Below are 27,033 nucleotides of genomic sequence, written 5' to 3' on the forward strand. Positions count from 1 at the left end.
AAGATGCTTCTGTGTTACTAGCAGTCAGAACCAGAGTAACTCCAAAGTAACTCCAAAGTAAACTCAAGACAGAGAAAACTGGAAAGAAGATTCAAAATATTAAAGTACGGATCAGCTCCTCAGCTGGTGTAAATCATCATAGCTCGAAGCCAATGGAGTTATGCTGATTTATACCTGCTGAACATCTATCTCCGTGATTTGAGCATGAGGAACTTGTTAGGCTCAATGGACAGAAAGGAAAAAAAATCCAGGTTGTTAAAATATGAGACAAGATGGAAGGAAGAGAAGTAAATGTATGTGTTAGTAAACTACTTGTAAATGTCTGGTTATAAAAGGGGATTAAATCAAAGGCCAATCATAGGATCAACAATCGTAGGTAGAAAAACAAATTCTAAAAAAGAGTCATACTAATGTAAGTTGAGAAAGAGACTCAAAGCGGAGAAATGATAAACAGGATGCATGCTAGTATGTTACTGTTGTTACTAGGCTTTAGTTTGCACTGTGTTTCATACTAGTTTTAAATATGAAAGCTAAATGTATACCTCATTGGAATCACACCAGGGTCGCATTTGTCCCTGATAGCCTAAAAAAAGGCTAAAGTCCAGACTGTGACTTGGACCACAAAACCATGCAGAGGAGAAAGGTGGAGTACCAACTGGCCAACTCAGCTGAGCAGTTAGCGGGTGATGTCGTAACTTGCTACTGGTGTAGGCCAGCAATAAATTATTAATCCTCCAGAGCAAAGAAGAAGCAGGAGCTTGTTCAAGGCTGTGCCAAAAGGCATCATCTAGCCCTATCATATGACCCTTCCCATTGACTGTGGCCAGCATTTTTTTCAAACTGAGGCCAGGCTACTACAAACCCTTACACACATGTGTAAAAATAAATACGTGTACCTGTTTCCAGGATCAGGACCTTAAGTTCCGAAAGTTAGGTATTTAAATCCACATTTAGGCATTTACATAAAGGTCTTTAGATTTTCAGAGGTGTTGAGTAGATAAATACAACTCCTACTCTCTTCAGTTGGAACTGTAAATACTCAGCATTTCTGAAGCTCCTAAATTTGAAAATTTTAGGTTGTGCCTTTATTAACTTATTTTTGTCAGCCTATAAAATGTTTTAAATGCCCAGCTGGGCAATATCTGATATTTCCTACTAGTGAGCAAACATGCGTGTAACACTATCTAGAGCCAGTAATTATTCAAAAGGAATGAGGCCTAAACTGGACTTTTGAAAACACTTCCTACTCCTCACTTAGAAATAATGAATAAAGCAGGCTATCACAATTTATAAAAAGAATCTACCAAAGTGACCTCACCTTTAACTTGTCGTAGCAATTGTAATAATCTTCAATGTCCATCTCCAGGATCCGACCGTGGATAACATGAGAAGCATTGACACTTATCTTCCATTGGTAATTGGAGTTGTGAGGGTAGTTTCTAGGCCACAGTGGAGAAGCAATTTGCCCACTATCTCCCACAATATCATTCCCGTATACTGAAAAACAACAGGGAGCCTACTAATGATAATGTTTTTCATAACAACTTACGGTATTTTTAAAAAGTAAACTCGGCAACTGGGTCAAGGTTTGAAAAAAACTTTATTAGGCTGTAATGATTGCATTTATTTAGGGCTAGATTGAGCCTTAAGGCACAGCCCTGAGTCACAAGCAACCCCAGGATACACAGCTCTGACACAATGACTTCCTGGCTCTGGAGGGATCGTAGCCTATAGAAAATTACTACACCCCCCTACACCAGTGATTCTCAAACTTTTGTACTGGTGACTCCTTTCACACAGCAAGTCTTTAAGTGCGACCCCCCCTTATAAATTAAAAATATTTTAAAATATATTTAACACCATTATAAATGCTGGAGGCAAAGCAGGGTTTGGGGTGGACCCCCCCATAATAACCTCACTACCCCCTGAGGGGTCCCGACCCCCAGTTTGAGAATCCCTGCCCAACACCCACACATTAGCTGTGCTGGCCAGCCTCCAGGGGAAATGCAACCAAGGCTCTGTGCACCCCCTACCCCTCCCTGCTCACCTTCTCCTGGGAGGGAGTAAGCAGGAAAGAGTCTTTACTGAGGAAAAGTGCTGTTCTGGTCAGAATGGTTTTGATTTGACTGGGCTAGAACCCCTTGGAAATCCCACTTTGCACCTCCACAGACCATTACAAATTATAAGAGCACTAATGCTGCAAAATCAGAAAAAATTGCACTGTGCCTAGGTAAAGTGGCAGTGTACTGTAAAATGTAATAAAGGTAGGAAGTGAGGGACCGAGAGTATGGAAACACGCACTGTGCACGGGACAGACCTTCTGCATACCAAGGAAAGTGTGTTGGAAATGCAAAAGTTCACCAAGGGATGTGGTAAATACGTCAACATTTAAGAGTCTTTAAATGAAGATTGGATGTCTTTCTAAAAGACATGCCCTAGCTCAACAAGGGGTTATTGGGCTCAGTGCAGGAAGAGCTGGGTAGAATTCAATGGCTTGCCTTATGTAGCAGGTTAGACCAGATGCTCAGAATGGTCCCTTCTGGCCTTGGTATCTATGAAGCGAGAGCACCTCTTTTTTCTCTGCCATAATTCTGCGGCGCTGCTTATGTTGTTTAGCCCCCAAACCAGAGATTCCCTGGGTAAGACAGGAGAACGACCCCCTCTGTACAATTGTGCCCTTTATGATATAGTCGACACCTAATGGAAAGTTGAGAATAAAGGGCTATTTTCCTATTATGGCAGGAGGGATAGCTCAGTGGTTTGAGCATTGGCCTGCTAAACCCAGGATTGTGAGTTCAATCCTTGAGGGGGCCATCTAGGGATCTGGGTCAAAAATTGGAGATTGGTCCTGCTTTGAGCAGGGGTTTGAACTAGATGATCTCCTAAGGTCCAACCCTGATATTCTATTCTATGACTAATTAGAAAAGCTCAGCACTGTGAACACAAACACTACATACCCATTCATTTCTCAAGCTTTAATAGTGACAGTGATATTTGGGTTAGATAGTTCTTGCTCCAGGAGCTACTAACGCCTTGGGTTGCCCTAAATTATTTCTGCATGTAGTCCGTGCCCAGCTCGTGACAGAACAATACTATTGTTTTGACAATCTGAGAACAATTTTATCGAGAGAGAACTGTATTTAGAAAATGGTGAATGAAAAAGAGGACATATTTACAGTTTGTATAATCTGAGGAGATTTCTGCCCACAGAAGGATAATACAGTCAAACTAGAATAGATAATAATAAGCTCTATTCTGACTGCTACATTTTAAAAAAAATAGTATAAATAAATAATAAAAATAAATTAGCTCTTTTCATCAGCAGATCTCAAAGCACTTTACAAAGGAGATCATTATTCCCATTTTACAGATGGGGAAACTGAGGCCAAAGGAAGGAAAATGACTTGGCCAGAGTCAGCCAGCAGGCCAGGGCAGAGCCAGGAATAGAGCCCAGGTATCCTGAGTCCCAGTCCTGTGCTCTATCTATCTACTAGGCAACACTGCCTCTCTATAATTTTATTTCTAATTCTGATATCCAAAATATACTTATGTAAAATGTTGTCAGGCATACAAGAGCTCTGTGCAGTCATGTTACAGATAGGCCAGGTATTCAATAACATTTTGTGAATATTCATTTTAAAATATTTTGGGTGAAATCCTGGCCCCATTAAAGTGAGTTAGAATTTTGCCAGGATATCATCCTTTATTTTTAAATATACTATTTCCGCCTTATTATTGGAAGTGCTCTGAAAAATGGTAATTTATTTTTCAGCAAAATAATATTTACTTACAGTGAGCAAAAGTGGCCCTAAAGCCAACATCACTGTCTGAGCCATCGGAGACAAATTTGATCCACAAGATGTGCTCAATGATGGATGTGTAATTCAAAGGTAAGGAGTCCCCACAGTATCGTCCCACCATCTCGCCCATGTCATTCCCTTTGCGAATCTCCAGATAATCCTTGGTACAGTCTTCACTATTTTCTAGCTGGAACGTTCTGTTTGAGTTGCAGAAAGCAGAAACATTAAGATTATTGTACATGTATTATAGAAACACACTGCAGAATTTGCCATATTAGATCAGACCATTCATCCAATTATAATCTGATGTCCTTCCCTTCAGCAATGGACAATATTAACACTAAAAAAGAAGTAACCCCCCACCCCCCAAAACCAACCAAACAACAAAACCCTTCCATAAATGATAATACATCTAGTCAATTTTGTAACATTGCACACAGTGGAAAAATTCCTTCCTCACCCCCATATATCTTTAGTTTGCATAGCTAAGGTTTCATCTCTTCAAGATATTTTTGGTTCTCAAAAGAAGTGCAAGGTATTTGACATGTTACATATAGTACATTTTTTTTTGTATAGTGTTGAGGTTATATTTAAAGTCATATTGGATGTATAGAATAGTGAAACATATGAGACTCAAAACTACACTTACATCACTGTGTATCAATTTGTGCCCAGCTTCATCTACCTGCAGATTTCCAGTGCACTCTCTGAGGATGAAGCAATTTCAAAAGGCCAAATACTTACTTGAAGTTTATCTAACATTATGAAATCTTATCTCCTCTTCTCCTTACTTTCTCTACCTTTACGGCTTTAAATATGCCAAACCCACTCCCTACTCCCTCCGTTTTCCACAATCCATTTAACTTTGAATACTTTTATCACTTTCTGTCTTTTGTCTGCTGAGCATGAGGTCAGTTGAACTCTGAGGCTTTCCCATCATCAGTGTGCAGTGTATGTCAATGATAGGGATTATCTGGAGCAGTGGTTTGCAACCTGTGGTCCGCAGATCCCTGGGGGTTGGCAGACAGTGTCTAAGGGGTCCACAGAAGATTGTCATTACCATAGAAAAGTGGTTTCCAACCTGTGGTCGTGGACCCCTAGGGGTCCACAGACCACGTCTAAGATTTCCAAAGGGGTCTGCACCTCAATTTGAAATTGTTGAGGGGTCCGCAAAGGAAAAAAGGTTGAAACCCACTGGTCTGGAGGATGTAAGATTTAGAATTGAGTCACCAAGTACTTGCTGAGCTCTGTATGTAGGGGAGGACTCGTAAGCAGAAGATCCATTGCAGACTGCAAGGTAGTGAGAGGCTGTGACCAAAAGCACCCCTGTATTCACAACCTACCACTACTGTAATAATATTTATACAAAATGTGCCTTGTGAGATATAATTTGAAAACTAATAACTCGCTGGTCAATATCATGGTGAAATGGATGTAGCAACATTGTATGTAAAGTTATAAATCTCCCCTGTATGATGTTAGTAGCACATGTTCAAAACCAGACAGTCCTGCCTAGGCAAAAGTTGTTAAATAGGCCTACCGTAAAAATGGGAATGTGTTTACCTCAGTTTACATATAAGTAGTAAACATGGCCAGCAAAACAGCAGGGGCAGCAGATGGCAGGAAACAGAACAATTTACATTTTTGCAAACACAAGTGGGGGAAGGAAGAGCATGGAGCTTCCTTCATTACCAGACTCCATGTTGCCTTCCTCACTTCAAAGTTTCACTGGACTACAAAACGAAGGGGCACAAACCCCCAAGTTCTCTCTTTGTCACCTAAGAAGTCAAAGGCACCAGCACCACTGGGCCTATGGGAGAGATCCTGACTAAGGAAAGGGTAGGTCACCATCTTGCTGGAAGACGGTGGGTGACAAAGGCCATCTTACTCAAAGCCTTGAACCAAAACTTGCTAGATTAAGTTTTAGACTGTTAGATGCATGTTTTTACTTTTATTTGCTGGTACCCATTTCTAACTTTATCTCTTATACCTGAATTCACTTCAAATCCTCTCTCTGCTTCTGTTAATAAACTTGTTTTATTTTTAATCTAAACCAATCCAGTGCCGTATTTAAACTGGTAACTCCCGTTAAAGTAATAAACTGTTGAATATTTACCTGTTACGGGGCAACAAACCTCAATATCTGAGCAGTCCAGGAGAGGGCTGGGCAGTGCAGAAAACACATTTTTTGGAAAATCTGGGACTGGGATCACCCTGAAAGTAGTAACCAAGGCTCATGGAAGGCAAAGCGGAGCTGTGGAACTGTAGACAGGCTGCTGGGATCAGAGCTGCTGAACCAGGCTGTCTAGCACACAGACACTCAGGGTGTGCCCTGCATGCTGGTAAACTAGTTGTGAACAGCCCAGGTTGGGATCTACAACAGTAAAGCACTGTGAGGTACCCAAGGTTATGCGGCAGCCAGTGATACAACCCCTCACTGGTCTGGATTGCTCCTCAGAATGTGACAGCAGCCTGTTGGAAATGGCCAGGAGAACAGGGGAAGTCAAGTAGAGGTTGCATGGGCCAGAGGATCTTGGTGGAAGTTGTGAGGAGTTGCTTTTTAGAACTAGAGCTGTGGAATGCGTTTGTCCCCATACCAGGCAAAACTGGAATGAGAATAGGTGAACATAACTCTCAAGAAAGCACAGCTAGCTCTCCTAATCAGTGCCTGGGCCTGCTGTGGGGCCTATGGCAAGAGATGTGGGTGGATCAGGGTGGATTCCTGACTAAGCCTACTGGGCTCATATAATTTTGCTTTGAGTTTCAATTTATGTCCGCAGGTTTGTGTGAATCTCAACCTCAAATAAAGCCAAGGGTTGTGCTGCATAGCAGAAAAAAAAAAGACAAGGAGGTTCAATCAAATTTATGTGATTGTTAGTGACTCAGATTAAAACTGAGCCAAATCCTTTGAAAGAGATTTTACATTAGTACAAAAAGGATGAGCAGGTTCAGTCTGTTTTTTTAAATTACTCTGTTCCTGGATCCCTAATTACTGCACCAACCGATCTGAACGCTAGATGGAAGCTAAAATATCACTGCATTTCTTATTGAGTTATGCTGAATCAACCCAATATCCTTTTCAAAAGCCAGTCATGAATATAACAGTAAGGATCCCAGAAAGTGCCTTCTCCAACTAATGCACAAATAGCTCTGCTTTCAAATTCGGGTCACACATCCTCCCCTTCCTTCAGGCCTGAATATATCCATATGTTTCCAGTGTACAAACCCACTATGAAACAGTTCCAACTATGCATATGGATACACTTTGGATTCATTTAGAGCAAACCCTCAACTTGCAAGACAGGCAATTTTGTAAGACCAATATAAAGAAGATGAATACCTCATGGCAAAGAAACTTTATAAAATCCCAGTATTCAACTCACTAAAATAAATATCTCATTGCTATAGACTGCCCAAAAATCTAGCATTTCTTGATTTGGCCTTTTGGTTACATGAAACTAATGAACAATGTTTACATCCACTGAGGATCACATGTTATAATTGTACGTGTATTGCACTAAGTGTATCTGCTTCACACTATACACTTGTTTTGGTTAACAAAGTTGTTATTTGTTATTATTTTTAGCAATTAACTTGAAAAATGTTTCTCAGATTACAGTGCTTTCACTCCATTTCTCAGAGGAAGAATTTATAACAGTATGTCCATTTTTGTGTACTAGCAAAGCGATGTTTCCATGGTAACTACATCATATACAATAAGTACATACAATAAGTGTATTTCTGGGTATGTGTCACTTGTACACTAATTACCTGCAAATACAAATTCTAGTGTTGCTTTTCTTTTCTAACTGACCTGCTCTGTCAAGGGTCAGTGTTCTGTTTCTTGGCACCAAACAATGTTTAATGCCATGAAACAGACAGGCTTAGAAATCAATATCATGGGCAAAGAGTGGCATAACTGCATCTTGTTAAAGTAATCTGGATTGTTCTCTGTATCATACATACATTTCTGGTCTGATATCTTCTAAGGAAAGTACTTTGACAGGAAGGAAGGTATACTCCTAGCAAGACTCACTTTGTTCTTGCTTTATTTCCATCTTTGTGATTTGACATAGCGGCAGAAGTAAATCTGAGGCCTTTAATTCAACATGAAACCAATTATTGCAACCTATTAAGAATATGGTCACTTTATACTATTAGGATATACAGTAGTGTGAGATACCTGCCAATAACCAAAAAGGAATTGAAAAGGTTTTCGTTTGCAAAAGGGTCTATAAAGACAAAAGATGCAGTGATGCTGAATTTCCTCTTGTTCATGACCTGCTGAGAGCTGATCTCTTTAGCAACCCATGATGCTCTCTGACAACACACCATCAAGTTATATAATACTGTATATGCTGCTAATATAAATGATGACTAATAAGGGAAAAAACTGACTGTAAGCTCCCTATGGCCACTGCTGCGTTCTCTTTCTAAGTTATTTTGGACACACTGCTACCATTTTACATGCTGGTAATTACATTTCCTACTAAACACAGTGCTTCCTTCCTGCAGCTCCATTAAAAGGCTGAACAATAACCCTTGGAATGTATTTACATGAAAGACAGCTGAAGCCGGTTGCCAGGGGAGCTGACAATGGTCCAGATGCATTCAGCATTCAAAGGATAAGATTCAGGATAGTTAGGGCTGTTGAAGGCTCCTCTGTCCATGTGGAAGGTACCACCACAGGCTGAAATGAGAGAGACAGAACAGAGACTGAAGACTATATGGAAAAAACACCTTGGGCAGAAGTGGGCTAACTCGGAGGGAAAAAAACTTGAAACAACAATGGATATCCCTTTCTCGCTGTTTGTTAATGTCTTGGCATCAGTGGTTTAAGATCCCCAAAAAGAAATCCCAGCTTCAGGAATCAAATCCTTAAACATGCCAAATCCAGCAAGGCACCGAGCTGGCTACAGATGACTTACAGATAAAAAGAAAGGGCCCAGCTAGCAGAGGGAGTGAAAGTACGGGGAAATTTGAGTTTGGTCCAAGGTTTGATCCCTCTCTCCTTGGGATGGCAGGAGCTGGAAGCACATTCAGGCAGCAGCTTTCTCCATCTGTAGGTGGAAAAGGCGCTTTGTGGTTCACACTGGTCAGGTTCTATAGATAGCTATGTACCACCCTCTTTGGCCAAAAAAGAGGGTCAAGGCAATATGGGATTTTGAGTGTGGTGTTGTTAGGGAACTGAGAACAGAAAGGGGAATCTGCAAGGGCTTCCTCAAAAAATCTATTGTTTAGGTTACCAACTGCTTTTCTACCAGCTTCAGTATGGGGGCGTGCAAAATCAACTTACATGACAATGATGCAGCACAGGTAGCATGGAAGCCTCTGGCAGTTCCGGCATTATTGGATACAAAATTTACAACAAAGGCATTGCTGAAAGAAGTGACAGGTTGTGGCACAACAGTGCCACAGTAACGGCCTGAAAATCAACAGCAACACAAGGGAAGTGAAATGTTATGCAGGGAGTATAAACACTGGCCTAGTTATCTAGTGCAAAACTAACACTCAGATGCTAACACTTATATCATCTACTATTAAAACAGTCTTTTATTTGTGGTTCACAATCCTTGGTGTAGGCTGAAAGCTCCCTGATTATGTAACATTATGTCAACCTAGTAATGGCGTAAAATAGGAAAATATTTGGAGATACCAGCAACCTAAAGACTCACTTACTCTGAGTGAATATATATGGTGAATGTGATGTTACAGGGCTTCAGTGTGGGATGGGCACATGAACTGTGCTCAAAGGAAAAAGGCCTCAGACAGCCAGAGGTTGGCAGTGTCCATGGTGGTCTGGTTTGAGGGAAGGAGCTAGGGGAAGGTTAGGGGATAAGAGACAAAGGATCAAATTCTGCTCTGAGTAATGTCTCTGTAAATCAGGAGTAATCCCACTGCAGTCAAGGAAGTTGCATCAAGATAATACCAGTGTATGTGGGAGGAGAATCAAGCCCAAAGGGACAAATCTGTTCTCAGTTACTCTAATGTAAATCTAAGGCAACTTCATGGTTGCCAATGGAGTTACTCCAGATTTACACCAATGTAACTGAGAGCAAAGGGCTAGACTGTGGCCTTGCACAATAAAATCTTTCTGGAGGGGAGGGGAATCTTCTTGGTTTTACATCAAGGATATCCCCCCACATTGTTCCACTGGGGGAGGGGGAAATGTTTGTCCCCTCTCCCTCTCAGTGAAATAGGCCCCAGGACCCTCTTCCAAAGACAGACTCACTGGCAATCCTGGAGGACATTCCATTCACACTGAGCTCTGGTCTACACTAGGACTTTAGGTCGAATTTAGCAGCGTTAAATCCATGTAGACCTGCACCCGTCCACATGATGAAGCGCTTTATTTCGACTTAAAGGGCTCTCAAAATCGATTTCCTTACTCCACCCCTGACAAGTGGATTAGCGCTTAAATCGGCCTTGCCGGCTCGAATTTGGGGTACTGTAGACACAATTCGACGGTATTGGCCTCCGGGAACTATCCCAGAGTGCTCCATTGTGATCGCTCTGGACAGCACACTCAACTCAGATGCACTGGCCAGGTAGACAGGAAAAAAAACTTTTGAATCTCATTTCCTGTTTGGCCAGCGTGGCAAGCTGCAGGTGACCATGCAGAGCTCATCAGCAGAGGTGACCATGATGGAGTCCCAGAATCGCAAAAGAGCTCCAGCATGGACTGAACGGGAGGTACGGGATCTGATCGCTATATGGGGAGAGGAATCCTTGCAATCAGAACTCCGTTCCAGTTTTTGAAATGCCAAAACCTTTGTCAAAATCTCCCAGGGCATGAAGGACAGAGGCCATAACAGGGACCCGAAGCAGTGCCGCATGAAACTTAAGGAGCTGAGGCAAGCCTACCAGAGAGGCAAATGGCCGCTCCGGGTCAGAGCCCCAAACATGCCGCTTCTATGATGAGCTGCATGCCATTTTAGGGGGTTCAGCCACCACTACCCCAGCCGTGTTGTTTGACTCCTTCAATGGAGATGGAGGCAACACGGAAGCAGGTTTTGGGGACAAAGAAGAAGATGATGATGAGGAGGAGGAGGTTGTAGATAGCTCACAGCAAGCAAGCGGAGAAACCGGTTTTCCCGACAGCCAGGAACTGTTTCTCACCCTGGACCTGGAGCCAGTACCCCCTGAACCCACCCAAGGCTGCTTCCTGGACCCGGCAGGCGGAGAAGGGACCTCCGGTGAGTGTACCTTTTAAAATACTATACATGGTTTAAAAGCAAGTATGTGAAAGGATTACTTTGCCCTGGCATTTGCGGCTCTCCTGTATGTACTCCCACAGCCTTTGCAAAAGGTTTCTGGGGAGGGCAGCCTTATTGCGTCCTTCATGGTAGGACACTTTACCACTCCAGGCCAGTAACACGCACTCGGGAATCATTGTACAACAAAGCATTGCAGTGTATGTTTGCTGGTGTTCAAACAACATCCATTCTTTATCTCTCTGTGTTATCTTCAGGAGAGTGAGATATCATTCATCGTCACCTGGTTGAAATAGGGTGTTTTTCTTCAGGGGACACACAGAGGAGCCCGTTCCTGCTGAGCTGTTTACCTGTGGCTGAACAGAAATGTTCCCCGCTGTTAGCCACGGGGAGGGGGGAGGGTTGAGGGGGTAGCCACGCGGTAGGGGGAGGCAAAATGCGACCTTGTAACGAAAGCACATGTGCTATGTATGTAATGTTAACAGCAAGGTTTACCCTGAAAGAGTGTAGCCACTGTTTTATAAAATGTGTCTTTTTAAATACCGCTGTCCCTTTTTTTTCTCCACCAGCTGCATGTGTTTCAATGATCACAGGATCTTCTCCTTCCCAGAGGCTAGTGAAGATTAGAAAGAAAAAAAACACACTCGTGATGAAATGTTCTCCGAGCTCATGCTGTCCTCCCACACTGACAGAGCACAGACGAATGCGTGGAGGCAAATAATGTCAGAGTGCAGGAAAGCACAAAATGACCGGGAGGAGAGGTGGCAGGCTGAAGAGAGTAAGTGGCGGGCTGAAGACAGGGCTGAAGCTCAAATGTGGTGGCAGCGTGATGAGAGGAGGCAGGATTCAATGCTGAGGCTGCTGGAGGATCAAACCAGTATGCTCCAGTGTATGGTTGAGCTGCAGCAAAGGCAGCTGGAGCACAGACTGCCACTGCTGCCCCTCTGTAACCAACTGCCCTCCTCCCCAAGTTCCATAGCCTCCACACCCAGACGCCCAAGAACGCGGTGGGGGGGCCACCGGCCAACCAGCCACTCCGCCACAGAGGACTGCCCAAAAAAAGACGACTGACAGTCAATACATTTTAAAGTTGTAAACTTTTAAAGTGCTGTGTGGCATTTTCCTTCCCTCCTCCACCACTCCTCCTGGGCTACCTTGGTAGTCATCCCCCTATTTGTGTGATGAATGAATAAAGAATGCATGAATGTGAAGCAACAATGACTTTATTGCCTCTGCAAGCAATGATTAAAGGGAGGCGGGGAGGGTGGTTAGCTTGCAGGGAAGTAGAGTGAACCAAGGGGTGGGGGGTTTCATCAAGGAGAAACAAAGAGAACTTTCACACTGTAGCCTGGCCAGTCATGAAACTGGTTTTCAAAGCTTCTCTGATGCGTACAGCACCCTCCTGTGCTCTTCTAACCGCCCTGGTGTCTGGCTGCGCATAACCAGCAGCCAGGCGATTTGCCTCAACCTCCCACCCCGCCATAAACATCTCCCCCTTACTCTCACAAATATTGTGGAGCACACAGCAAGCAGTAATAACAGTGGGAATATTGGTTTCGCTGAGGTCTAAGCGAGTCAGTAAACTGCGCCAGTGCACCTTTAAACGTCCAAATGCACATTCTACCACCATTCTGCACTTGCTCAGCCTGTAGCTGAACAGCTCCTGACTACTGTCCAGGCTGCCTGTGTACGGCTTCATGAGCCATGGCATTAAGGGGTAGGCTGAGTCCCCAAGGATACATATAGGCATTTCAACGTCCCCAACAGTTATTTTCTGGTCTGGGAATAAAGTCCCTTCCTGCAGCTTTTGAAACAGACTAGAGTTCCTGAAGATGCGAGCGTCATGTACCTTTCCAGGCCATCCCACGTTGATGTTGGTGAAACGTCCCTTGTGATCCACCAGAGCTTGCAGCACTATTGAAAAGTACCCCTTGCGGTTTATGTACTCGGCGGCTTGGTGCTCCGGTGCCAAGATAGGGATATGGGTTCCATCTATGGCCCCACCACAGTTAGGGAATCCCATCGCAGCAAAGCCATCCACTATGACCTGCACATTTCCCAGGTCACTACCCTTGATATCAGCAGATCTTTGATTGCGTGGGCTACTTGCATCACAGCAGCCCCCACAGTAGATTTGCCCACTCCAAATTGATTCCCAACTGACCGGTAGCTGTCTGGCGTTGCAAGCTTCCACAGGGCTATTGCCACTCACTTCTCAACTGTGAGGGCTGCTCTCATCTTGGTATTCATGCGCCTCAGGGCAGGGGAAAGCAAGTCACAAAGTTCCATGAAAGTGCCCTTACGCATGCGAAAGTTTCGCAGCCACTGGGAATCGTCCCAGACCTGCAACACTATGCGGTCCCACCAGTCTGTGCTTGTTTCCCGAGCCCAGAATCGGCGTTCCACAGCATGAACCTGCCCCATTAGCACCATGATGCATGCATTGGCAGGACCCATGCTTTCAGAGAAATCTGTGTCCATGTCCTGATCACTCACGTGACCGCGCTGACGTCGCCTCCTCGCCCGGTATTGGTCTGCCAGGTTCTGGTGCTGCATATACTGCTGGATAATGCGTGTGGTGTTTAATGTGCTCCTAATTGCCAAAGTGAGCTGAGTGGCCTCCATGCTTGCCTTGGTATGGCGTCCGCACAGAAAAAAGGCACGGAACGATTGTCTGCCGTTGCTCTGATGGAGGGAGGGGCGACTAACGACATGGCTTACAGTGTTGGCTTCAGGGAGCTAAAATCAACACAGGGGGTGGCTTTACATCAAGGAGTATTTCAGGCAGGACTTCACGGAGGGTTCCAATAAGAAATGGTGCACCTAAGTTATTGTTCTTATTGGAACAAGGAGGTTAGTCTGGCCTCTGATTGATACATGGCTAGATTTACCTCACTGCACCTTCTCTGTGAGTGACTGCAGTGTGACCTAGAGGAATGAGTCCCCTAGACGGGGGAGGGGGAGGAAGCAAATGAGTACAAAACAAATCTGGTCTATTTCTTGTTTTGATCCACTCCATCTATCTTTTACATCTTTGGCTGGCAGCAGACGGTGCAGAAGGACTGCAAGCCATCCTCATCTCTTGCCTGCCCGGCAGAAGATGGTGCAATATGACTGCTATCCATCCCCATCTCTTGCCTGCCCGGCAGAAGATGGTACAGTATGACTGCTAGCAATCCATATTACCTGCCTGCTCATCATAAGACGGTTCAATGGGACTGACTGCAGGACTAAAGAGAATGACCTGGTCAAGTCACTCCAAACTTAATCCCTGCGCCCATGTCTGTCCAGGCGCTCCCGGCCGATGCGGCCAAGAGCACCTCAGACATGACGATGATGGCTACCAGTCATATTGCACCATCTGCTGCCAGAAGGCAATCGGTTGCTGCTACTGTGTAGCAATGTAGTACCGTGTCTGCCAGCACCCAGTAGACATACTGTGACGGTTACCTGAGCGGGCTCCATGCTTGCTGTGGTATGGCGTCTGCACAGGTAACTCATGAAAAAAGGCGCAAAACGATTGTCTGCCCTTGCTTTCACAGAGGGAGGGAGGGAACGGGGGCCTGACGATATGTACCCAGAACCACCCGCGACAAAGTTTTAGCCCCATCAGGCATTGGGATCTCAACCCAGAATTCCAATGGGCAGCGGAGACTGCGGGAACTGTGGGATAGCCACCCACAGTGCAACGCTTCGGAAGTCGACGCTAGCCTCGGTACTGTGGAAGCACTCTGCCGAGTTAATGCACTTAATGCACTTAGAGCATTTTCTGTGGGGACACACACACTCAAATATATAAAACCGATTTCTAAAAAAACGACTTCTATAAATTCGACCTGATTTCGTAGTGTAGGCATACCCTTTAGGCATCCAGCAGTTTCAATAGAGCGACACTGTCAGAGACCATCCCTGCCACATGGGACCCTCTTACAGGGAAGATCTCACCATGGAGAAGATCATTTGTATCATTCTATTGTTTGTATTGTATAAATTCCTATATGGCACCCTCAGTGCTTTGGTCGAGAAAAACTCCAAGCTCTTCAGTGCAGAGGTTGTCTACTCTGTGTTTAGACAGCACCTAGCACAATGGGGCCCCATTTTCCAATCCCAATCTTCTATGATTCTATGATAATAAACATTAATCATTAATAATGAAATTATCTAACTATATAAATATTATTTAATCTTGAATCTCACTCAGCTCATTGCAGCTTTGAATTTGAACATAAACAATTGTTTTAAAACAATCTAGAGAGACAAGAAAAAAGGCTACAGTACCTTGAAGAGGAGCGTCATAGTTATCCCCTTCCAAAATCTCGACAAAGTCCATGGTACAGTTAGGTCTCTTGCCTTCAATTTCAAAGTCAGTGAATGATAGCGTAATGTGGTTGACTGTTAACAACAAAGAATAAAAACTTAAGGGAAGGTTTTGCATTTCAGATATAAATAATTACCTAGGCGTATAGAGTGGATTTTTATGTTTTATTTTCATTGGAGATAATGGATAGCAAAAGCTTAAGTGTCAGTTTTCTCTCCCTATGTCAATCAGTGAACTAAACTGGTGTCTGTTTATTGATCATGAAGTATAAAATCAGAGATAGTCTGTTTATTGTTACATAGAGTGAGTATAATGTAGGTACTTATGCTTATTGTAAAAATACTGTTAAATCTTTCAGGATTTCATGACACTATATTGGACAGTACTCTCTAGTGCAATCTGCTTCAGATTTAATTACTAAAGATTTAATACTTACAAACAAAAAGAAAAGGAGTACTTGTGGCACCTTAGAGACTAACCAATTTATTTGAGCATAAGCTTTCGTGAGCTACAGCTCACTTCATCCTGAGGTGCCACAAGTCCTCCTTTTCTTTTTGCGAATACAGACTAACATGGCTGTTACTCTGAAACCTATACTTACAAACAGAATTTTTTAACAACCTAACAACTTTGTAATTATATGTTGAATGATACCCAATAGACAATTCTGCAGATATTTTAAAATATCTCATTTCTGCTTTGATAAGCCCATGAAGTCCTGTCCCTTGTAATCTATAGTATAGAACGCTATGAAATTCAAACAGACTTTGCCCAGCTCCAGGCTCACAATTAGCTGGATCTTGCATCACTTTTCAAAACATTCCATATGTATCAATCTGTCTGGTCAAAGAGCCATTCATTAGCACCTTCCGCTATGCTCATGTGAAATTGGATTTTCCATACTGTGATGCTTTAGGCTACATGATGAAAAGGAGGATTTGGCCCTCAGGATTTTTTGACTGTCATACTGCTTTTTGTTTGTTCATTGTGGCCACTTCCTTCCATAATTGCTGGGGAAGATGAGAATAGCAACTTGCCTCACAGCTAGTACCTAATAATAATTGTTCCTAATCTAGGAGTGTTCTTGTGTCTTGAACAGGTCAGAGAGAGAAAGAGAGAAGCCTGTGATTTTAATAATGGGAAGATATATGTGGGAGCACTATGAACTGCATTTGGAGTGGGGTAACTCCATTAATTACAATCGTTCCACCCACACATACCGAATTTGGCAAACACATTTTTTTTTTCTAACCAGGCTAGGAATAGTGAGCTACAGGGAAGTGAAATTACAGACAGAAGGGTTGCATTCCGCAGGGTACGACTGACTGGCACTCAGTGGTATAGTCTCTGCTGTTCTGTTCTCCCCTTGTGTGTACCAGTAGAATCAATCAATCACAGCTATCAATGCTGGTCCTCAGGGTATAAAATTAAAAGTAAATCACAGTGGGTGGTGAAAGTAGGGTGACTTGTTGACCCTGTCAGTACAAATAGAACAAGAGGACCCTGCCGTTTCCTGCCAATGGCTAAATCCATTTTTTATGTCCATGTACTGTTGACATGACTGTAACACTATGTGAACTGCATAATGAAGATATACCTGTAATATATGGAGGTATCTCCATGATACATGGAGGAATCCTCGATTCTCATTTATACTAGTTATATACCAGTGCAATTTATTGGCTCAGAAGAGTTACTCCTGATGTGCACCAATGTATGTGGAAGAAGAATCGGGCCTACAGTCTCCTCGACTGGACAAACAACATCCTAGAGAAAGATGCCTTTGAAGATTTTGCACGTTGTAGATCAGAAACAGTTTTGAATGACTTCTTTTTTCTTGGATTTCCATCAGAGTCTATGTTTTTATATCTATCTCCTTTTATTTTTCTCTGTCTAATTTGCTATTGTGTGCTTTGGCAGACAGATTTTCATTTTATAACCCCTCTGTCCAGATGATTCAGAACGTTTTCTAAAATTCTCCATGTGGGCGGAAATGTTCCATGGTTTGTGATTATATCAGGTGAGCACCAGAGGTATATTAGCCACCATGAAAAATAAATATTTACAATTACTGCACAGTGTTATCTGGGATACCATAATATTTCCCTAGTCTCTATATTAGGAAATGGCCCATTCTAACAGATAATATTGGGTAATTGTTGGCAAATTTTGTCTTGTTAATCACAACCATTGTAGACCTATGTCTACAATTAGGAAAATCTGAGAACACACCTATGCATATATGATTTATGTTCTCCTATTTCTGATTTTTGTTCTCCCATTTTTGCTTGCGTTTAAACTTATTAAAATAGCTTCCTCCCTCTCCATGCCAGAAGAGACAGTGACCAGATACCAGCGCTTCTCACACGAGTCCATAGATTGTCTCGCTAACGGCTCTGGCTGCACATCATATTCAGCTGCACAGCCTGCAATTCAGCCCTTGGGTCTCATCAATCTGCCAAGATAACGAAGTTGCAAATAGTTTTTTCTTCTGTTTTTTCATTAAGCCCTAAATCTTTTTTACAGCAAAATGTAGTTTCTGGCAGATTAAGAGATCCTCATTCTCTCCAACCTACCAGGAGGCAGGATTTCCTAGAGAAGAAAGGGAGGAATTTTGCATTGTTACCACAGCAGAGATGAGGACATTAGTCATCCAGCAAGTTTCCCACCGAAATGTTTTTACTTACATGGCTCCTGGGCCCGAATAATCCAGCTGCAGTTCTGATTGTCTGGGTACTTGGCAGGATACAGAGGAGAGGAAATTGCTGTACCAACTGAATCTGTCTCTATGAGACTTCCGCATGCTTTAGAATAAAACACACACACAGCACATATATAATGCACATCTTTGACAACTCTAGTGAGCTGGGGAGTGATAAAATGGATGCATCAGAACCTAGCATGCTCTTGTCAACTCTTCCAGGGACTGAAAATTAAAATCTCTGAAGCATTTAATAAATAACTTGCCAAAAAAGGTCAATGGACCAGATCCTCAGCAGCAGCCACCCTTGTGCTCCGCCAATCATGGGGCCACTCTAATGCTAGTCAGAGCAACTAGGGGGCTGCTCTTATCTAACAGCCCCTAAGGGCCATTCTGGGAGCCATGGATTGTCAGGGTTTAGGGGAAGCCCCAGTCAGACCCCCATTTCCCTGTTCATATGCCTAGGTTGGCAGCTGGAAGGAAGCATGGTATAGGAACTACTCTAATAGCTCCGTGCCGGATCTTCTTGCACTGGCAGGCTCCTCTCGTCTGGATCCTCTTGTGTGGCTGGATCAACTGGGCCTGTGCTGTAGGATTGAATCTTGTGCATGTGCATAAACATATGGACTGAGTTCTTTATGCTGCGCCCTGCCCTAAAATGCCTTTCCAGACCTTGCTACTGAGAGCCTGAAGAATCACCGATCTGTGGGTTTGGAACAGAGCCAGGATTGGGCCTGATAAGTTCCATCCCTCACTCCCTATGGTGATGTCTATGAGCAGCACCATGCCAGAATGTACATTTTCAGGGGAGTTCCTAGGAGCACTGAGAAATACTGCTGCGTTTGGCTCGCTTTCAGCACTCTGTCTAGTACAGGAGCACTATTTGTTCTAAGGGTGGAAAACCTCCCATTGAAGGCAATAGCAAAATTCCCATTGACTGCAGTGCAGCCAGGTTTTCCACCTGAAGTGTTACAAGTCCTAATCTCAAATATTCCTTGGAAGATTACTGAATTATCAGTCAGTGGACATATTTGTGTTTGTATGTCTAGTCCGCATCCTACTACCAAAAAAGTTCTGTCCTTGTAAAAACAAAAAGTGTATGCATCACAATATGGCATTTTATCACATGTTCACAAAAGAGTGGGAAATGCAATGTTATTTGCCCAATACTTTCTCAGTAATATTGCTTAACAGCACAGAGACCTGGGAATATGGGACAAAATTTGGATGATATTGAAGACCTGGTGTGGTTATCAAGTGATGAACAATTTAATGTGCTAATAAATTGTTATATTCTGCAAAAAAAAGTAACATCAGTTACAAGCTGTACGTTATCATTAGAATGAACTGTATAATAAATCTTTTCTAAATAATTTTAGATGAAGCATCTTATTTTTAACAGTATTATTTTTTCTCTGCACTGCACGGAACAGTTTCCTCTGGGAGAAGGATGCACTGAATGACTTAATAGGTCTTTTCCATCTCTAATTGCTAAGAAAGAAGTATAGATTGCAAAAGTTTATAAAGTTTTTCCTTAATGATAAAATAGAGAAATGTTATCAATATGCTGAACAAATACAGGATGAGATTCTGTGCTACTCTAAGAGGTATAGCAGAGAACTTGCAGCTCAGGGGACTCTAAATCACCTTTGCCTGTGTTGTTCTGGAGGCTGGAGAGGCCCCCCTCTGTATAATTCATACAGCCCTGGGGGCCTGTCTAAATTATGACAGGCTCCTTGCACTGCCCTATGAGCTGCAGCCCTACCCTTGACACACCCTCTACACCAGAGCTTGCAATGGGGTCTTTGGAAACCAAACTTGCAGATGTCTCTCCAATGCCTATGCAAGGGGAATCCCCCATCCCACAACCAGGACTTTTAGGGTCCCTTTTTGCTGCTCTGGCCCTTGTACCTGGTGTAAAGGTGGCAGAGCAGGTGTGCGGATCTCACCCTAAGTCAAAATATTTTGGTTTGAACCATTCTCAAATGAAAAGTATCTAGTCAATGCCCTCTTAAAGCCACATGGCATATGTAGAGACATCGACACTGGATAAAAGTTGTCCTAAGAGATTACATCTAGTAAGAGAGTAATTTGTGATCAGCAGAAAGGGTGTTTATGTCACTGAGGAACTTGCCTTCTGTAAAGTGAGCGCTGAAACCCCTGTGCTGGTTGCTGCTGTTGGAACGTAACTGGATGAACATAACATTCTGGGTGGATGTGATGGGCCTGGGATGCTGGGCACCACACAGTTTTTCAAGAAGTGGGGCTTCACTGTCTGGGCCATCAAACACCTGTATAAAGCAGCAGCGTGTGGAAGGAATAATTAGAACTTCAGATCAATACATGTGTCCATTTCCCACCCAGTGTACACTGCATTAGCCTTTTTGGCAAATGTTCATTTATACACATATAGTTTTGGTCCAGAACAGGAAAATTGATCTTAGTTTTAAAATCCTTCTGTCTATCAGCTACAGTACAGTAAGCTCTGTGCTCATGAAGAGAATCCTCTAGTACATTTACCTCTTAATAGGCTCAGTCAGGAAAAACATTAAGCTGCAAAAAGTGGGAATTTGCAATACCTGTCCTAAAAATCACTGAGTTCTAGCATTCAAGATTTGTTATGCAACTGAAGAAATTCACCAGCCTTATGGCATAACTCTCCAAACCTATTATCCCCAAAGCAAAACTGTACTCATCAGAGCTAAGGCACCTGGCTTTCCAGGCAGCAGAATACAAGAAATAGTCCCAATAGTCTCTAAAATGTTGTCTAACATTTTTATAAAATAGTTATTTTTCTGTACCATATGAATTATCTGCAAAATATATCACACTTACAAGTCTGGTGGCCTTCCCCAAGGAGCGTTGATAAAACTTCCATATCATATCACACTATCTATCATGTGTTCCATATATTTCAATCTCTGTACAAAACTCATATTGTTATGGAAGCAACCCAGGAGTGTTGCAAACCCACTGGTGAACTCACTTCTAAGTAATGCAACCATTCCAGACTTCGGCAGAACCCTGGGTCCACAAAACAGTGGCAAATGACCCATATTTTACTGTATATATGTTTAATACCCTCCCCCCTCCGTTATTCTTTCCTCCTTATGGCTGAAATCCTGAGTAATTTTTATTCAATCAAAACCTAAGTTTTGCCTCAATAAGGACCTCAGGATTTGGTCTTAAATGTACATATCTTCCACTAGCATCAGTGAGAGCTATGAGCATGTACATAAGGATAAGAAACCTCAGCCAGAATTTTCAAACTTAGGTCCCTAAAGTTAGGCAACTAAATCCATATTTTCATGCTTTATTGTGGATTTTGGTGCCTAGCTTAGACACTCCAGTTTGGAAATGTACTTAGAGAAGGGGAGAGAAGAGAGGGACAGGGAATGTTCAAGACCTCAGCACCAATTGTGCGGGAGTTGCAATAACACATATTTAATATACAACAGATTTAGCTGAATCGACTAGGTGGACTATTTCAAAACAATTTGCAAAAGTGTAACTCTGCCCTTGGTGCTCATGCATGCAACACAGCATAAATCATCATTCAATAAAAAGGAAGCAAGCAAGCAGGAAGAAAGATGGTTTTGCAAGACATCACTTTTAATTTCACCACAAGTTGCTTTTCTTCTTTTTTTAATGCAAGTTGGAGAGAGATTTTTTTTTTCTTCCAGTTTGTGGTCTGCTAAATCAGGAGGCAAGAGAGAACAGAGGCTTAACTTTAACTCTAGACTAATTGGTTTCTAGTTGACACTGAATCAGTATTTAAAACAAAAAAATAAAAAAGAGAAACCACACAGGAAAAAATTGGTTACTGTCACTGTGTGTCCCACCCACAACAGCTCTTAGAGATCAAGCAAGCATGATTAGGAGAGGCAGTCCCACTGTGGCTGCTGGCATTGGCTAAATCATTTAGAACCCTGTGTGTATAGTGGGGCTGGTGCTGATATTTGAATTTATCAGCATAGTCTCATGACTTGAGGAGGAAGGATGATCTAATGGGTAGGATACTGGCCTGGGACCCAGGGGAGTTGGGTTCAATTCCTCACTCAATCACAAACTTTCTATCTGACCTTGGTCAAGTCATTTAATATAGCCTGCGCCTCAGCTCCCCATCTGTAAAATGGAGAAAATACTTCTCTAGCTCACAGGGTGTTGTTAGGATAAAATCCATGAATGATTGTGAGATGTTCAGTTGTTATGATGATAAAGGCCAGATAAGTAAGTATGTAGAAAGAATCAAATGACAACACATGGTTAAAAGAGATTTCCCCCTTTCATATATATGCTATGCAATCTATGTGGTTCTTTAGAAATGCATAGCAACACTGTGCTACAATTGAAAAATAAAACCTTTCTCCTGATACTATAGCACACAATTTAATTTTCCAGCCTCCAGTGACAGAAGGTACCTTCCTAAAAAAAAATAACGAAAACCAGTATTTTCAAAAGGGCAACATGCCGAGATGAGCAACAGAGGACAAGCTCCCTGTTTAATCCATCCACACACACTACTTAGCTGAAACTGTTTTCATGAATAAAACATTTGCCTCCTGGCTCATCACATTGGCCGGCTCTGCGGGGCCCTGGGAGAGAGTATTAAATGTACTATCATGTCTAGACAGATAAGTAGCTGGTAAAGAGGGCCATGATAACCTTCCATTAAACCTTTTCTTATTTTCTGGCTTCCAGACAGAGTCCAACCCTTAATATACAATATGGAATGTTGAATGATTCTTTCTCCGCACCTGTGTTCTGTACATTTCTCTACTTAAATCAAGCTATACGGAGTTAAAAACTGTAGAATGTTAATAGAAACAATGACTAACCAAGTGACCTGGAGCAATTAAGTCACCTCCCATCTCTAGACAGTAGCAATTAGATTTTATCGATGACTAGAGTTGAGGCCAGCTATTACATTCCCAGACTGGAGAGAGAGGGCCAAAACTTCAGTTAGCTTAAATCAGCACAGTTTTTGGCTTCACTGGGGTTATGCTGATTTATAATAGCTAAGTATCTGGCCCCTAAAATGTAGACTATTACTAGGCTGCTGCAATTAAGCTGTCCCACGAGGGGAGATTTTTATAGATAAGTAAAGTAAGAGACTAATATTTTGTACCAGTGGCTCATTAGAATAAAGAGGACTCTGCTGATAATGTCATGAGAGGAGTAGAGAGTCGTATATGTGTTTCCTAAATCAATTATATTTGCTGCTTGCAGAGGGCTTTCTTGAAGATAGTAATGTCTCCTTCTTCAGAAACCTAGCAATGAATTCTGTTCCTCACACCTTGTTAAAATTCTGATCCAAGTATTAACCCAACATAAATAATACTGAGATATCTATTTCTATGAAGTGTGATACAGAAGGGCCAGGGAGCAGTGGGAGAGTGCTAGAGGGAAAATATATAAACTCAAGGCTAATTGAGGTGTGGTTCCCTGTAGACTAGGGAAGGTGGCTACAGGTTAATTGGAGCACCTGCAGTCAATCAAGGCCCTGTTAGGAACCTAATAAAGCCCCCTGCTTCAGGCAGACAGAGAAGGAGGGGGAAGGAGAGAGGACTGGGGCTGTGTTGAGAGATTTGGAAGACCTGAGTACTAAAGTAAGGGAGACCCTGCCCCAGCATCTAAGGGCCGAGGGTAACCCCACCTAAGGGGGATGAGGGCAAGAAACCCGCAGGGGTTGAGAGGGGCTGGGACCCCACCCCAGCTTCCCTCTTCTACCACCTTTCTGGGCGGGTAGCGGGGCCCTTGGCACCCAAGAGCAGGGGCAAGGGGTGGCATCTTAGCTCCCCACCAAAGAAAAGCGCAGGACCCACCAGACTAACATTGGCCATCTTGTCACAGAAGTTACAGGAACTAAAGATTCAGCAGCAGCAGCAAATCCGTATTTTCTGACAACACTATTATTTATTACCTCTAACTGTTTTGTAAGGCACAGTTTGATACTGAGGATGGAATGGAACGTAAACCACAGTTTTAAGACACTATGTCATGCAATGCTTGAGTTCCACCATCACTTTTGAAAGTTAACCGTTAAATATACGAGAATGGAGATCCCTAATGCATCTTGCTAGCTGCAGTAGTAAAGGAAGATTATTCATCATTATTTTAATCAAATCCAAATCTCCTTTCACGTTGCACAGAGTAGTGCTGTGCTTCTCTTTTCCTCTATACATAATAAGCATGACTAAATGATTCATTGCCTTCTTGTTGCAATTAGAGTGGCCATGACACTTGTAAAAACACATGAGAGAGAGAGAGAGCGCCTTCAGTCTTTGTAGCCACATTTTTAAAATCTCACTTCTGGCTACTTTCCCTCTGAAAGTCCACTTTTCCACCACCTGGAATTGTTTGAAAATACATCACCATTGCATGTCTCTGAAGATGACATTTCCTTATTACTGTTTACTGATTTTTATACTGGCACAGGGGGAAAATCTAACTTATTTAATACAAGCCTCTGCAGAGAAGAGACTATTTCTCCCCATCCTTTAAAGTTCCTCTCACTTCAAGCATAGTTTTCTGAGCTATGCCTTACTATTCTCTTCAGATACTTGCAACAGTTTTTGGCTTACGATCACACTGTAGCTTCACATTTCATGCCTGTTAAACAAGAGGTTGTAATATGCAGGAATTATCGCATCCTTTGTTGTTTTATTTCTGTTTTCCTTTCAAAAAAACAAATAACTGAGTTAATTGCAAAACAGAGTCCCCAGATATAAGCATGGGTGCAATGTGAAGAGATCTGAATTGATTATTCATTATTTGCATTACAGTAGCACCTAAAAGCCCTTAACCAAGGTAGGGGCCCCATTGTGCTAGGAGCTGTACATATACATAGTAAAATACAGTCTCCTGCCCCAGGATCTTACTGTCTAAGTTAAACAAGAAGGAGGAAAGGGTGGAGAAAGGAAATATTATTATCCTCATTTTGCAGATGGGGAATTGAAGCACAAGCAAGGCAAGCAACTGGGCAAAGTACACACGTGAAGTTTGTGGGGGACCAGAAAATGGCATGCGGCTCTCCTGAGTCACAGTGAGTCCTTAACAACAAGGCATCCCTCCTCCCTCACAAAGCAATTGTGCAATTGAAAACCTTGCATGAAAAGATTCCCTGTGATGTGTTACAAATGGTGTTTCAGTTACACATGCTGTCTCAGATCATGTGGCAGGGACTTCCGGTGGGTCTAGATGGGTGGGGATGAAGGAAAGATGTTAGTACGGTAAAGGGTGGAGGAGAGTCCCCACAGGAATACATAAAGCAAATTAAACCCATAAAGATAAGTTCTAAAAAAGGGTGGAAATCGGTATATTACTCATTAGAGCATTCTTTCCTATGGAAAGGACATGAAAAAAACAAAAAACCCAACCCACCAGTTTCCTTAGCTGCCTATATTTTCCATCTATGTTGCTTTGAAATGTAATTACTAAATGAAATTCACGGTCACATATCCACTTAGAGATCTCACAAACAGCTTCTACTCCCTCCCCTTTGGCTTCCATTACCATACAATGCATGTAACTCCATGGGAGGAAATGCGTGCTAATCACTTCCAGTTGTTAAAGGCAAATGACTCCCAGCTTACTGGCATGGCAGACAAGAAAAGAAATCTGATCCCTTCATTCCTTGTCTTGCCGGACACCAAATTAGCACTGAAAAGCCATCCCCAAACTTGTCTCAGTCAAAACTCTGATTTTTCTTTTGGTTTCAAAATAACATCCCCCCGCCCCCCATTCTAAAATAACTTTTGGTTTAACTCACAACTGGAAGCTACAGTTCACTAATACTTCAGGATTTAAATATCTCTTCCTGAACAAAGAAAGGTGGATTTTTCACATTACTGTACAGAAGGCATATTTGTATGGACAGCAAAAATACAAAAACAAAATGGTGGATGCTTTTATGGCAATAAAATAAAATAGTTTCCTCTGCAGGGCAAGCTCCAACTACTCTTATTCATGTGAGGCGTCCTACTGAAGTCAGTGCAACCACTCACATAAATAAGAGCTGCTGAACTGGACTCTTGATTATGTCCACATAAATAATTAAAGACCCAGTTTTTCCCTTAGACCCAGAGAGGCGATGGGAGTCATGCTTGCATATCTAAGGGCAACTCTGAGCCTTAAGGCCCTGATCCAGCAGACATTTACGCACAAGTTGCTGCTGACATCAGTGGAATTACTCATATGTGTAAATCTAAATGTGGGCTTATATAATTTGCACAATTTGGTCCTAAATTTTGAATTATTTTGTTTAATCCACACGTTTTGGTTTTGTATTTTTCTGGCAACATCACCATTTCAGATGTCCCATGGGCTGCCGTGTTATCTTACCTTCCACACCTTTGCAATGTCACAAAAACGCCAGATATTTCTCTAATACATTTTCCCCACCAAGAATATCACAGTTACATTGAATGTCTTAACTGAAAACTATAACCATGTTTCATATTGCCTTGTCTTAGCCTATGCCATAGAGCTGTGAAAAGTGAACATCCATTGGACAAAGATGCTTTGTTAAAAAGAAATCTATGATTCAGTTCAACAAAAATCAGACTTTTCTTTTAACTGGTTTGGCACAAAAAGTCTTAGCAAATAATTCTGTTAATAGTGATGCCCTGTTTTCAAAAGACCCTCTGTTCCTGCCTGCTTGAATTCACTGTGAATGAAGGTTTATCTCGGAGAGAGACACTGAATTTTGGTTTAGGTGGTCCACTATGTTTTATCTGTACTGTACAGAGTCACACAGATCACACATTCCTTTCTACTGAGTGAAGTGGAATCTGACATCACAGGTCAGGATTCCATGTCTCTATTCTCATGAGGCTTATAGTGCCAGACTTGCAGTGCTCTTCATTTTCACACACTGATTGAGCTGCAGCCTGAATTTCTGGGAGATTAAAAGAGCTCAAAAACCAGTAGCAATGTGAAGCTTTAAGAGGGCAGGCTCTCTAATTAAGCAGTTAAACAGCCAGCCAAGAATCACTTTAA

General features: G+C 42.4%; 1 protein-coding gene across 5 annotated transcripts in view; it reads right to left on the minus strand.

Moving 5' to 3' along the window:
* CUBN (cubilin) overlaps window positions 1-27,033 on the minus strand; it is a 226,786-nt gene that overhangs the window by 78,393 nt on the left and 121,360 nt on the right. For all 5 annotated transcript variants that reach the window (XR_012157573.2, XR_013635417.1, XM_073334127.2 and 2 more), the window contains 7 exons: window positions 20,168-20,324; window positions 18,020-18,136; window positions 15,293-15,406; window positions 9,097-9,225; window positions 8,358-8,490; window positions 3,792-3,997; window positions 1,319-1,497 (listed from right to left, as the gene is read on the minus strand). Coding sequence is in view for 3 of the 5 variants with exons in the window: in XM_073334127.2 (XP_073190228.2) it covers window positions 1,319-1,497; window positions 3,792-3,997; window positions 8,358-8,490; window positions 9,097-9,225; window positions 15,293-15,406; window positions 18,020-18,136; window positions 20,168-20,324 (1,035 nt within the window). In the remaining 2 variants the exon portion in view is untranslated. The remainder of the gene's footprint in view (window positions 1-1,318; window positions 1,498-3,791; window positions 3,998-8,357; window positions 8,491-9,096; window positions 9,226-15,292; window positions 15,407-18,019; window positions 18,137-20,167; window positions 20,325-27,033) is intronic.

This window comes from Lepidochelys kempii, chromosome 2 (assembly GCF_965140285.1).
Source record: "Lepidochelys kempii isolate rLepKem1 chromosome 2, rLepKem1.hap1, whole genome shotgun sequence".
In the NCBI taxonomy this organism is placed as follows: Eukaryota; Metazoa; Chordata; order Testudines; family Cheloniidae; genus Lepidochelys; species Lepidochelys kempii.